This window comes from Triticum aestivum, chromosome 5B, assembly GCF_018294505.1.
Source record: "Triticum aestivum cultivar Chinese Spring chromosome 5B, IWGSC CS RefSeq v2.1, whole genome shotgun sequence".
Taxonomy (NCBI): domain Eukaryota; kingdom Viridiplantae; phylum Streptophyta; class Magnoliopsida; order Poales; family Poaceae; genus Triticum; species Triticum aestivum.
This window is the reverse complement of record NC_057807.1, coordinates 709,883,175-709,896,228: the sequence shown is the minus strand read 5'-3', so window position 1 is coordinate 709,896,228 and position 13,054 is coordinate 709,883,175. Positions and strand designations below refer to the sequence as shown.

The 13,054-nt window shown below is 42.7% G+C and overlaps 1 protein-coding gene across 1 annotated transcript in view; it reads left to right on the top strand.

Annotated features, from left to right (window-relative positions):
* Window positions 1-12,212: 12,212 nt before the first annotated feature.
* LOC123114464 (GDSL esterase/lipase EXL3) overlaps window positions 12,213-13,054 on the top strand; it is a 5,733-nt gene continuing 4,891 nt past the window's right edge. The window contains exon 1 of the mRNA XM_044535952.1: window positions 12,213-12,596. Within this exon, the coding sequence (XP_044391887.1) occupies window positions 12,302-12,596 (295 nt within the window). The 5' untranslated portion in view covers window positions 12,213-12,301. The remainder of the gene's footprint in view (window positions 12,597-13,054) is intronic.

The following is a 13,054-nucleotide window of genomic DNA, read 5'->3' as shown; positions in this document are numbered from 1 at the left end:
TTTCTATTTTTTTTGCCGTGGTCGGGCTTTGAGTCTTACTCAACTTCACACCTTGTAACACAGGCAAGAACTCTTTCTTTGACTGTTCCATTTTGAACTACTTCAAAATCTTGTCAAGGTATGTACTCATTGAAAAAACTTATCAAGCGTCTTGATCTATCTCTATAGATCTTGAAACTCAATATGTAAGCAGCTTCACCGAAGTCTTTCTTTGAAAAACTCCTTTCAAACACTCCTTTTATGCTTTACAGAATAATTCTACATTATTTCCGATCAACAATATGTCATTCACATATACTTATCAGAAATGTTGTAGAGCTCCCACTCACTTTCTTGTAAATACAGGCTTCTCCGAAAGTCTGTATAAAACCAAATGCTTTGATCACACTATCAAAACGTTTATTCCAACTCCGAGAGGCTTGCACCAGTCCATAAATGGATCGCTGGAGCTTGCACACTTTGTTAGCTCCCTTTGGATCGACAAAACCTTCCGGTTGCATCATATACAACTCTTCTTCCAGAAATCCATTCAGGAATGCAGTTTTGACATCCATCTGCCAAATTTCATAATCATAAAATGCGGCAATTGCTAACATGATTCGGACGGACTTAAGCATCGCTACGGGTGAGAAGGTCTCATCGTAGTCAATCCCTTGAACTTGCTGAAAACCTTTTGCGACAAGTCGAGCTTTGTAGACAGTAACATTACCATCAGCGTCAGTCTTCTTCTTAAAGATCCATTTATTCTCAATTGCTTGCCGATCATCGGGCAAGTCAACCAAAGTCCATACTTTGTTCTCATACATGGACCCCATCTCAGATTTCATGGCTTCAAGCCACTTTGCGGAATCTGGGCTCATCATCGCTTCTTCATAGTTCGTAGGTTTCATCATGATCTAGTAGCATGACTTTCAGAACAGGATTAGCGTACCACTCTGGCGCGGATCTTACTCTGGTTGATTTACGAGGTTCAGTAGTATCTTGTTCTGAAGTTTCATGATCATCATCATTAGCTTCCTCACTAACTGGTGTAGGTGTCACAAAAACAGTTTTCTGTGATGTACTACTTTCCAATAAGGGAGCAGGTACAGTTACCTCGTCAAGTTCTACTTTCCTCCCACTCACTTCTTTCAAGAGAAACCCCTTCTCCAGAAAGTTTCCGAATTTAGAAAAAAAAATCTTGCCTTCGGATCTGTGGTAGAAGGTGTATCCAATAGTTTCCTCTGGATATCCTATGAAGACGCACTTCTCCGATTTGAGTTTGAGCTTATCAGGATGAAATTTTTTCATATAAGCATTGCAACCCCAAACTTTAAGAAACGACGGCTTAGGTTTCTTGCCAAACCATAGTTCATATGGTGTCGCCTCAACGGATTTAGATGGTGCCCTATTTAATGTGAATGTAGCTGTCTTTAATGCATAACCCCAAAACGATAGTGGTAGATCCGTAAGAGACATCATAGATTGCACTATATATCTAATAAAGTACGGTTATGACGTTCGGACACACCATTATGCTGTGGTGTTCCATGTCGCATGAGTTTGTGAAACTATTCCATATTATTTTAATTGAAGACCAAACTCGTAACTCAAATATTTGTCTCCGCGATCAGATCGTAGAAACTTTATTTTCTTGTCACGATGATTTTCCACTTCACTCTGAAATTCTTTGAACTGTTCAAATGTTTCAAACTTATGTTTCATCAAGTAGATATCCCCATATCTGCTCAAATCATCTGTGAAGGTCAGAAAATAATGATACCTGCTGCAAGCTTTAATATTCACCGGACCACATACATCAGTATGTATGATCTCCAACAAATCTGTTGCTTGCTTCATTGTTCCGGAGAACGGCGTTTTAGTCATCTTGCCCAAAAGGCATGGTTCGCAAGCATCAAGTGATTCATAATCAAGTGATTCCAAAATCCCATCAGCATGGAGTTTCTTCATGCGCTTTACACCAATATGACCTAAACGGCAGTGCTACAAATAAGTTGCACTATCATTATTAACTTTGCATCTTTTTGGTTTCAATATTATGATTATGTGTATCACTACGATCGAGATCCAATGAACTATTTTCATTGGGTGTGTAACCATATAAGGTTTTATTCATGTAAACAGAACAACAATTTATTCTCTTACTTAAATGAATAACCGTATTACAATAAACATGATCAAATCATATTCATGCTCAACGCAAACACCAAATAACACTTATTCAGGTTCAACACTAATCCCGAAAGTATAGGGAGTGTGCGATGATGATCATATCAATCTTGGAACCACTTCCAACACACATCGTCACTTCACCCTTAACTAGTCTCTGTTTATTCTGCAACTCCCGTTTCGAGTTACTAATCTTAGCAACTGAACTAGTATCAAATACTGAGGGGTTGCCATAAACACTAGTAAAGTACACATCAATAACATGTATATAAAATATACTTATGTTCACTTTGCCATCCTTCTTATCTGCCAATCACTTGGGGTAGTTCCGCTTCCAGTGACCAGTCCCTTGCAGTAGAAACACTTAGTCTCAGGCTTAGGACCAGACTTGGGCTTCTTCACTTGAGCAGCAACTTGCTTGCCATTCTATTTGAAGTTCCCCTTCTTCCCTCTGCCCTTTTCTTGAAACTAGTGGTCTTGTCTACCATCAACACTTGATGTTTTTCTCGATTTCTACCTTCGTCAATTTCCGCATTACGAAGAGCTTGGGAATTGTTTCCGTTATCCCTTGCATATCATAGTTCATCACGAAGTTCTACTAACTTGGCGATGGTGACTAGAGAATTCTGTCAATCACTATCTTATCTGGAAGATTAACTCCCACTTGATTCAAGTGATTGTTGTACTCAGACAATCTGGGCACATGCTCACTAGTTGAGCGATTCTCCTCCATCTTTTAGCTATAGAACTTGTTGGAGACTACATATCTCTCAACTCGGGTATTTGCTTGAAATATTAACTTCAACTCCTGGAACATCTCATATGCTCCATGACGTTCAAAACGTCGTTGAAGTCCCGATTCTAAGCCATTAAGCATGGTGCACTAAACTATCAAGTAGTCATCATATTGAGCTAGTCAAACGTTCATAACGTCTGCATCTACTCCTGCAATAGGTCCGTCACCTAGCGGTGCATCAAGGACATAATTCTTCTGTGCAGTAATGAGGATAAACCTCAGATCATGGATCCAATCCGCATCATTGCTACTAACATTTTTCAACATGATTTTCTCTAGGAACATATCAAAATAAACACAGGGAAGCAACAACGCGAGCTCTTGATCTACAACATAATTTGCAAAATACTACCAGGACTAAGTTCATGATATATTAAAGTTCAATTAATCATATTATTTAAGAACTCCCACTTAGATAGACATCCCTCTAATCCTCTAAGTGATTACGTGATCCAAATCAACTAAACCATGACCGATCATCACGTGAGATGGAGTAGTTTTCAATGGTGAACATCGTTATGTTGATCATATCTACTATATGATTCACGCTCGACCTTTCGGTCTCCGTGTTCCGAGGCCATATCTGTATATGCTAGGCTCGTCAAGTTTAACCTGAGTATTCTGCGTGTGCAAAACTGGCTTGCACCCGTTGTAGATGGACGTAGAGCTTATCACACCCGATCATCACGTGGTGTCTGGGCACGACGAACTTTGGCAACGGTGCATACTCAGGGAGAACACTTCTTGATAATTTAGTGAGAGATCATCTTATAATGCTACCGTCAATCAAAGCAAGATAAGATGCATAAAAAGATAAACATCACATGCAATCAATATAAGTGATATGATATGGTCATCATCATCTTGTGCTTGTGATCTCCATCTCCAAAGCACCGTCATGATCACCATCGTCACCGGCGCGACACCTTGATCTCCATCGTAGCATCGTTGTCGTCTCGCCAATCTTATGCTTCCACGACTATCACTACCGTTTAGTAATAAAGTAAAGCATTACATCGCGATTGCATTGCATACAATAAAGCGACAACCATATGGCTCCTGCCAGTTGCCGATAACTCGGTTACAAAACATGATCATCTCATACAATAAAATTCAGCATCATGCTTTGACCATATCACATCACAACATGCCCTGCAAAAACAAGTTAGACGTCTTCTACTTTGTTGTTGCATGTTTTACGTGGCTGCTACGGGCTTAAGTAAGAACCAATCTCACCTACGCATCAAAACCACAACGATAGTTTGTCAAATAGACTCCGTTTTAACCTTCTCAAGGACCGGGCGTAGCCATACTCGGTTCAACTAAAGTTGGAGAGACAGTCGCCCGCAAGCCATCTATGTGCAAAGCACGTCGAGGGAACCGGTCTCGCGTAAGCGTACGCGTAAGGTTGGTCCGGGTTGTCTCGTCCAACAATACCGCCGAACCAAAGTATGACATGCTGGTAGGCAGTATGACTTGTATCGTCCACAACTCACTTGTGTTCTACTCGTGCATATAACATCAACATAAGTAACCTAGGCTCTGATACCACTGTTGGGTTTCGTAGTAATTTAAAAATTTCCTACGCACACGCAAGATCATGGTGATGTATAGCAACGAGAGGGGAGAGTGTTGTCTACATACCCTTGTAGACCGTAAGCGGAAGCGTTAGCACAACACGGTTGATGTAGTCGTACGTCTTCACGGCCCGACCGATCAAGCACCGAAACTACGGCACCTCCGAGTTCTAGCACACGTTCAGCTCGATGACGTCCCTCGAACTCCGATCCAGCCGAGTGTCGAGGGAGAGTTCCGTCAGCACGACGGCGTGGTGACGATCTTGATGTTCTACCGTCGCAGGGCTTCGCCTAAGCACCGCTACGATATTATCGAGGTGGACTATGGTGGAGGGGGGCACCGCACACGGCTAAGAGATCCAAGGGATCAATTGTTGTGTCTTTGGTGCTAGCCCTGCCCCTCTATTTATATGTTGAGCCCCGGGGTCGAAACTTGGAGCAAAAGCCTCCTCAAAGTCGGTTTTTCCCGAAAGGCAAGAGTCCCACTCGGACTCCAGGACCAAACGCCACAATCCTTGGCGTCTGGCCCAGACGCCATGGGCCTCGGCGTCTGGCCCAGGGCCAGACGCCAGGGTCTCCGGCGTTTGGCCCCCTGGACTCCGCAAAACTCCTTTTGCACCGATCTAAAGCCTCATGGGCTTGACCCCTTGGCCTAACCATATCATCCAATATATGAATCTTTACGTCTCGACCATTTCGAGACTCCTCGTCATGTCCCCAATCTCATCCGGGACTCCGAACTCCTTCGGTACATAAAAACATGTAAACTCATAATATAACTGTCATCGTAACCTTAAGCATGCGGACCCTACGGGTTCGAGAACAATGTAGACATGACCGAGACACGTCTCCGGTCAATAACCAATAGCGGGACCTGGATGCCCATATTGGCTCCTACATATTCTACGAAGATCTTTATCGGTCAGACCGCATAACAACATACGTTGTTCCCTTTGTCATCGGTATGTTACTTGCCCGAGATTCGATCGTCGGTATCCAATACCTAGTTCAATCTCGTTACTGGCAAGTCTCTTTACTCGTTCCGTAATACATCATCTCACACCTAACATATTAGTTGCAGTGCTTGCAAGGCTTATGTGATGTGCATTACCGAGAGGGCCCAGAGATACCTCTCCGACAATCGGAGTGACAAATCCTAATCTCGAAATACGCCAACCCAACATCTACTTTTGGAGACACCTCTAATGCTCCTTTATAATCACCCAGTTACGTTGTGACGTTTGGTAGCACCCAAGGTGTTCCTCCGGCAAACGGGAGTTGCATAATCTCATAGTTATAGGAACATGTATAAGTCATGAAGAAAGCAATAGCAACATACTAAACGATCAGGTGCTAAGCTAATGGAATGGGTCATGGCAATCAGATCATTCAACTAATGATGTGACCTCGTTACTCAAATAACAACTCTTTTGTCTATGGTTAGGAAACATAACCATCTTTGATTAACGAGCTAGTCAAGTAGAGGCATACTAGTGACACTCTGTTTGTCTATGTATTCACACATGTATTATGTTTCCGGTTAATACAATTCTAGCATGAATAATAAACATTTATCATGATATAAGGAAATAAATAATAACTTTATTATTGCCTCTAGGGCATGTTTCCTTCAATGTTCTCGTATTGTTAGATGATGATCGTAATATAGGTCATACTCCATGGCCCCTTCATAAAAATTTATGGACATGCCCCAAACCTTGACTACCGCATCATCAAAGGCATCCAACTTTTACATCACTTTTGATAAATTATTTAGTATTTCTAAAAATGCATTGTTCCACAATTAGGAAAATAATATGTTTTCCTCATCAAAACATTCGAGAAAATATGACACTAATCTTGTATGACCATGTGCTTGTCAATTTGTACAAAAGCAATAGCTCTAGAATTTTTTTAAACCTTCATATTGTTAATTTCATTAGGCAGTGATGCTCATTTCCTGTTGAGATATACAAATCTCATTCATGTTTTTATTGCATTGTTTTCATATTAGTCATCATTTTTCTGTTTACTTCACGCTAGAAAAGAAAAGCCATTTTTGTGTTCTGATTGTTGGGAAGCAAAATATATATGAGCCATTTTGCTAATCTCACAATGGATTGGCTTTGTGGACCCAAGTAAATATGATCTAGCTAGAATTTGCACAAGTTATTCCAGGTTAAAATTTGAGATGCTTTCAACCTATTTACCAACATGGAAATTAGTTTGTCCAAGAAAAAGTACCATGCAGGCTCTTATTTCTGGCAAACTTTCTGTGAATTTGAAAAGTTAACTCGACTTCCATCGAATTGTGTTTGAAAATTGAAAGTTGTTGGTGGTGAAAACCTAATACTTTTGGTTAATGTCATCATAGGTCATACTCCCCCCTCGGCTTCCCGCTAAAAAGCAATCATGCATGTACCCAAAACCCTAACCATCACACCATCGATGTCACCCAACTGGTTCAACATTTGAAGGTAATATCCCGCAGCTGGCTTTAGGCTGCTTTCAATCAAACTTAAGTATGGAATCTCTCCCTTAGTGTCATTCCAAAACTATTAATGATTTTTGTGTGGGGGGATACTATTAACGAAGCAAATTGGTACTCTCGGCGGTCCTGACACTATTTCTGACACACTCCCTTTCCGAGCGGTCATTGTCCTCTTAACCCCAAGACTGTTTAAATATGAAAACTTTGATAGTGCAACTCGACATGTTATCCCAAATAGCCTTCTCACATGTATTTATTAGGATTGTTAGGTTCAAGAGGCCCAAAGTCGTTTCTTTAATTCCATAGAAAAAGGTACCATGGAGTTTTTACTTATTACCCTCTAAGGTTTGATTTTGTAAATATTTTTCTTCCCAATATAGGTTAATTTGGCACAAAGTGTTAGTGAAGCGAGCATGTAAACCTACATAAACACTATTCAAAATTTTAACAATAGTTTCTTAAAAAAATTCGAGCATTTCAGAAGGACCGAGATATTTGTAACTTCAATTTTTTGGAGCAAATACAATAATAAGATTTTAATTATGTAAAAAATCTGTAAAATGTGACTAATTCTAATAGAATGGAATTCCGAAAGAATTTCCAAAATTCCAGACATTTCTGGAGATCCGAAATTTGTCTCTTTCCGAAAATTTTAATCCTTGGTCATGCATGAGTGCCCTGCAAGCAATATAATGACGTGTTTTTCGGTTGGGACAGATGGAAGAACACACAAGCCAAGCCACTGAAGACAGTGTGGTACATCTATTGCCCTGTTGAACGGTCTTAATTTTTGTCAAGTGGGTCGATCGGCGCATGCATGTGATTCTTCACGTCCATACACACATATTAATTTCGGCAAAGGGAAAGCAACGGCGAGCGGTCGCACGTAAAGGTCAGGGACAGGCAGATGGATGTGTGCAGATGGCTTGCTAACCAACATGCATCAATGCATCATGCACGTCTGGCTCCTCCTTTTCGAGCTAGCTGCTCCTCCCCTCCACGTTAATTCCCTCACGCCATTAACACCTCCCTAGCTAGCTAGCTAGCTCATCGATCGATCGATATGGATGGCTATCTATCCAAACTAAAACTATATGTATGTAAAATATATATATATAGTTGCACTCTGTCTTGCTTCAATCCAGGCTACGATTTTAGGTGCATATATATATGCGTACGTCCTGCTAACCGGCCAATTACCCCATGCATGCATCGATCGCGTACAGGCGTGGACATCTTTAATTTACGTTTAATCTTGCCGGTGCTGGAATTATCAAGTACTAGAACGTACGTGCTAAGGCTGGTTGTAATGAGGCTTATGATACTAGTATATGATATTATATTCGTAATGCATAGTATCATAAGTTAGTATCTTAGATTGCCTTATTAATTGCCATGCATGACACAAGGTAGTAAGGCTGGTTGTAATGGAGAGTATCATATACTAGTATCATGCATATGATACTAGTGTATGATACTACCTCCCTAATATATTACTCCCTTCGTCCGGAAATACTTGTCATCAAAATGAATAAAAAGGGTTGTATCCAGATGTATTTTAGTTCTAGATACATCCCTTTTCGTCCATTTTGATGACAAGTATTTTCGGACGGAGGGAGTAGTATCATGTTGTACTCTATTTATTGTTATGCATGACACAAAGTAGTATAGCATTTAATATGATACGGTATCATGATATGATACTACACCCTCTCTTTCTTCATTTAATGCTATGACACCCCATCAAAATTGTCTAGTTGGCATGCATGATACTAGCTATGATACTATCATTACGACCAGCCTAAAACATTTAATATGATACGGTATCATGATATGGTACCACACCCTCTCTTTCCTCATTTAATTGTGTGTCACATCATTCAGAAAGTCTAGTTGGCATGCATGATACCGCTTATGATATTCCCATTACGACCAGCCTAAGGAAAATACTACACACACGGGGCTCCCACGACGGATCTGATGCCTGCTCTTCTCTAATTGGCCCCCCTCATTTTCACTGGAGGCCCACCTCACTTCATCAAATTTCAACCAATCACTATTAACCATCCCGTAAACGCCCTGTGGTAACTCCGTGTGTGTAGCATCTCCCACGTGCTAATCACTGTCAAACCTAATCACACGCAAACATTTGATTAATTATGTGTGGTTGGGTACATATGCATACATGTAGGATAATGACTGCCGTCCGTTCGCCTCATGGGTCGTTACATCAATCAATAATTATGATTATGATATGAGGTTGTACGTGACCTACTAGTGTATCTTACTCATGTGCAGTACCAATCCACATTCTGCTGTCCTCATCATCTAGTTTTGGCCAAGAAAATATATTCATATATAGCTTGATATATAATCAAAGTCGATCAGGACCAACAATTTAAGCCGATTGCCATCGTGCTCGTGCATGTTGGTACGTGCCTTATCATATCGATCGATATATATACATCCTTTTCATAGAAGAAAAATCATCTAACTGAATGCATGCACTGTTTGATTAAGGGGCTATCAAGACGCCATTGACACTCCAACTGCACGCAAGTGAGTACCACAGTACTTCACACTAGCTTGAACTATGAACTTGTATAGCCCACTACTCGTTGGGAGAGAATTCCTTATTTGGCCATTTTTTAAATTTTGCTTCCCTTTTCGGCCAAAAAACTTTATTTCTTCCTTTTTTGACACTCAAACTTTATTTTGTTCCCTATGTGACACTTTCTTCAGTTTTTCCTAGTAACGGTGTTAAGTCTGACCTAAAAAGACCATTTTACCCTTAGTGTAGTATGTGACGAGATTATTTACATGCAAACACGGAGGTAATGTGATATATATTTGAGTGAAACAAGAAAATAGTTTGTCATTGTTGAATATACAAAAAAATAGTACTCTATGTATAATCTTAATAATAATAATAATATGAGTGAAACAAGAACGATAAATTCCTTTGTTGCGGGATAAAAAGAACAATGACGACAGATTTTTTTTTTGAGAGTAAGCCAAAAGCGTACCTTAATTTTATAGAAGAAGAAAGCAGGAGTCACAATACAAGAATGGAAGCAGGGCTTCCAAAACAGAAACGCACACCCTAGCACACCCGGCGATCTAGCCTATGCCTACACTCTCACAAAACGATCCAAAACCTCCTCCTCCTAAACCCGCTAGTCTCCAATCCTTGAGCTCTATGACAATGGCGCGCGCCAATTCCAAAGCGGTCTTCTGCTGGTTGGACGATGAAAGACTCTGGCATTGCGCTGCTTCCAAAGAGCCCAGATGGTCACAATGATCACCGTGTCGAAACCACGCTTATGGCCTTTCCTGAAGTTTACTCTAGTGGTCAACCACCAATCTAGTAAGGTGTCTGCCTGAGTAGGGATGGAGCCCCTCAAGCTGAGCTCCTCGAACATGTAGTGCCACACCTCCCTGGTGTAGACGCACTGGATGAGAATGTGCTCCGTGTTGTCTTCGTCCTGCAAACACGTGTAGCAAGCGGACGGGTCACTTTGGAGACCATGCCTCGCTCTTCTGTCAAATGTCCAAATCCGGTGCTGCACGGCCAACCACGCAAAGATTTTACACTTAAGGATAGCCCAGCTTCTCCAAATGCAGGTGGCGTAGGGGGCCCTCTCAGTGCCCTGACACAGTCGGTTATAAGTGGATTTCGCCGTATACACTCCGGAGGGATCAGCAGGCCAAGAAAAACTATCTTCACTGGCGGGGTCACGGATGATCGTGCTTATCGCAAGGTTGAGGTGCAAAAGTTGCATGTCGCCGACAAAGTTCACATCTCCGCTGATATCAAGTAGCCAACGCCCATCCAAAAGGCCTTCCTCCACCGTGCGTCGGTTGATCATGCGTGTGTCCACTTGAGCATGAATGAGTGGTGCAATGTCCTTCACCGCAAAACCGTGAATCCATCTGTCTCTCCAAAATAGGACCATACTGCCCCTGCCCACAGAAATCTGCACCAAACTATCAAACACCTGCCGGGCCTCTCTACCCACCGCCATCGGCAAACCTTGCCATGGCCTGTCTGGATCAGTCCTGCGTAGCCACTCCCACCTGACCCGCAAGGCTAGCCCCTGAAGCTGGAGATTGCGAACGCCCAGCCCACCAAGCGAAGTAGGTTTACACACCGTGCTCCATGCCACGAGGCATTGTCCACCGTTCACTTTCTCTTTGGCGGCCCAAAAGAACGATCGCATCCATTGTTCAATCTCTTCCAAAACCCATACCGGAGCTTCAGTGACCATGAAGTGGTGAATGGGTTTGGCCGCCATCACAGCCTTAACAAGCACCAATCGTCCCGGTCGGTGAATCAAACCCCTTTGCCAAGCGGGGGCGAAACTCTTGGCATGGTCGAGCATGGGCTACCAGTCTGCTTTTGAAAGCCGCTTAATGCCCAATTGCAGGCCGAGGTATTTGCAAGGGAAATTACCCAACCGACATTGCAAAGTGGATTCCACCCGGGCACTGTCACTGTTATCCCCATGAATCATGATGGCCATGGATTTATTGTAATTGATCCTCAGGCCGGAAGCCTCGCCAAACATCAATGACGACAGATTCAATCGATCAAGAGCTAGCTTCTACCGGTGGCATGAGGTAATAGACGAGCGTGTGCACTGTTCCAGTCAAAATCAGTTAAGCTGCTAGCTTCCTTGCTTCTTGTGCTTGCTTTGCACCTAGTGTATTAGCTCCTCTGAAGCACCGATACGCACACAAGTGCTCCTACACGACGAGCATGCACACACACTCAGCAAGCACGCACGCATGCAAGCGGCAGCAATACGCGGCCGTCACGCAGCAAGCACGCGCGACGGCGGCGGCGGTGGCAGCAATAGCGCGGGGTGCGCTCGTGCAGTCGACCCCAAATACTCGATCCAATATTATTTTTTTCCTGACATATTACCACCAGGGACAGAATTATCTTTCTACATGGCATTTAACATCGCTGGATGAAAAAATGGATGAAAGTGTCACATAGGGAACAAAATGAAGTTTAAGTGTCAAGATGAAAGAAAAAAGTTTTTTGGGCCAAAAAGAGAAGCAAAATTTAAAAAAGAGTCAAATAAGGAATTCTCCCACTCGTTTGAGCCTTGGAGGGATACATGTGTGTATATAAATAGGGTGGCAGAGGCAGAGTGGTTGGTACAGAGTTCACATCCTCCATTGCAGCTAGCTAGCTAGCTGCATTCGGTTGAGGCCAACCGGCAACCACACACCACAGCTCATTACTAGCTAGCAGCAGCGATGAGGAGGCTGCGGTTGCAGCAGCTCGCCGTCGTCGTGGCGGTACTATCGGTGGTGCGCCCGGCTGTGTGCCGGGAGCAGCAGAACAATGGGACGGCGGCGGTGGCGGGGGAGGAGAGGGGGAGCCCGAGGGCGACGGCGGTGATCGTGTTCGGCGACTCCATCGTCGACCCGGGGAACAACAACAACCTGCACACCCAGATCAAGGCCAACCATCCGCCCTACGGCAGGGACTTCGACGGCCACGTCGCCACCGGCCGCTTCTCTAACGGCCTCGTGCCATCCGACCTCGTCGGTACGTCCGCGTCCATCGTCGTCTGCATGTCCTTATCACTGTGTTCGTGGTTTGTCTAGGGTCACCATATTCTTTCTTTTTACTGAAAGCACAGGATCATCTCTCTGCCCGCGGGGTCGTGGTTTGTTTTGGACATCAGCATAGTGTGTCAATACATGTACAAAATCCATAAAAAACTACTATGTGTTAATGTCAGGAAATATTCGAGACTCGTTGCAAAACATAAAAAGAAATATTCGAGACAAATTCGCACATATGAGTTCAATTCTAAGTATCCATCACACTAATACTGTATAAAATTTGAATATTGAACCGAGAACAATGACTTAACGCAATTGGCTACATATTTTTTATCCATAGCAAAACACAGGTATTTTGTTCATAGAGCATATCAAGCATTTTATTTGGAACCGGGCACCCACGAGGTAGTACAATCTTTTAAATAAAGATAGGAGAGC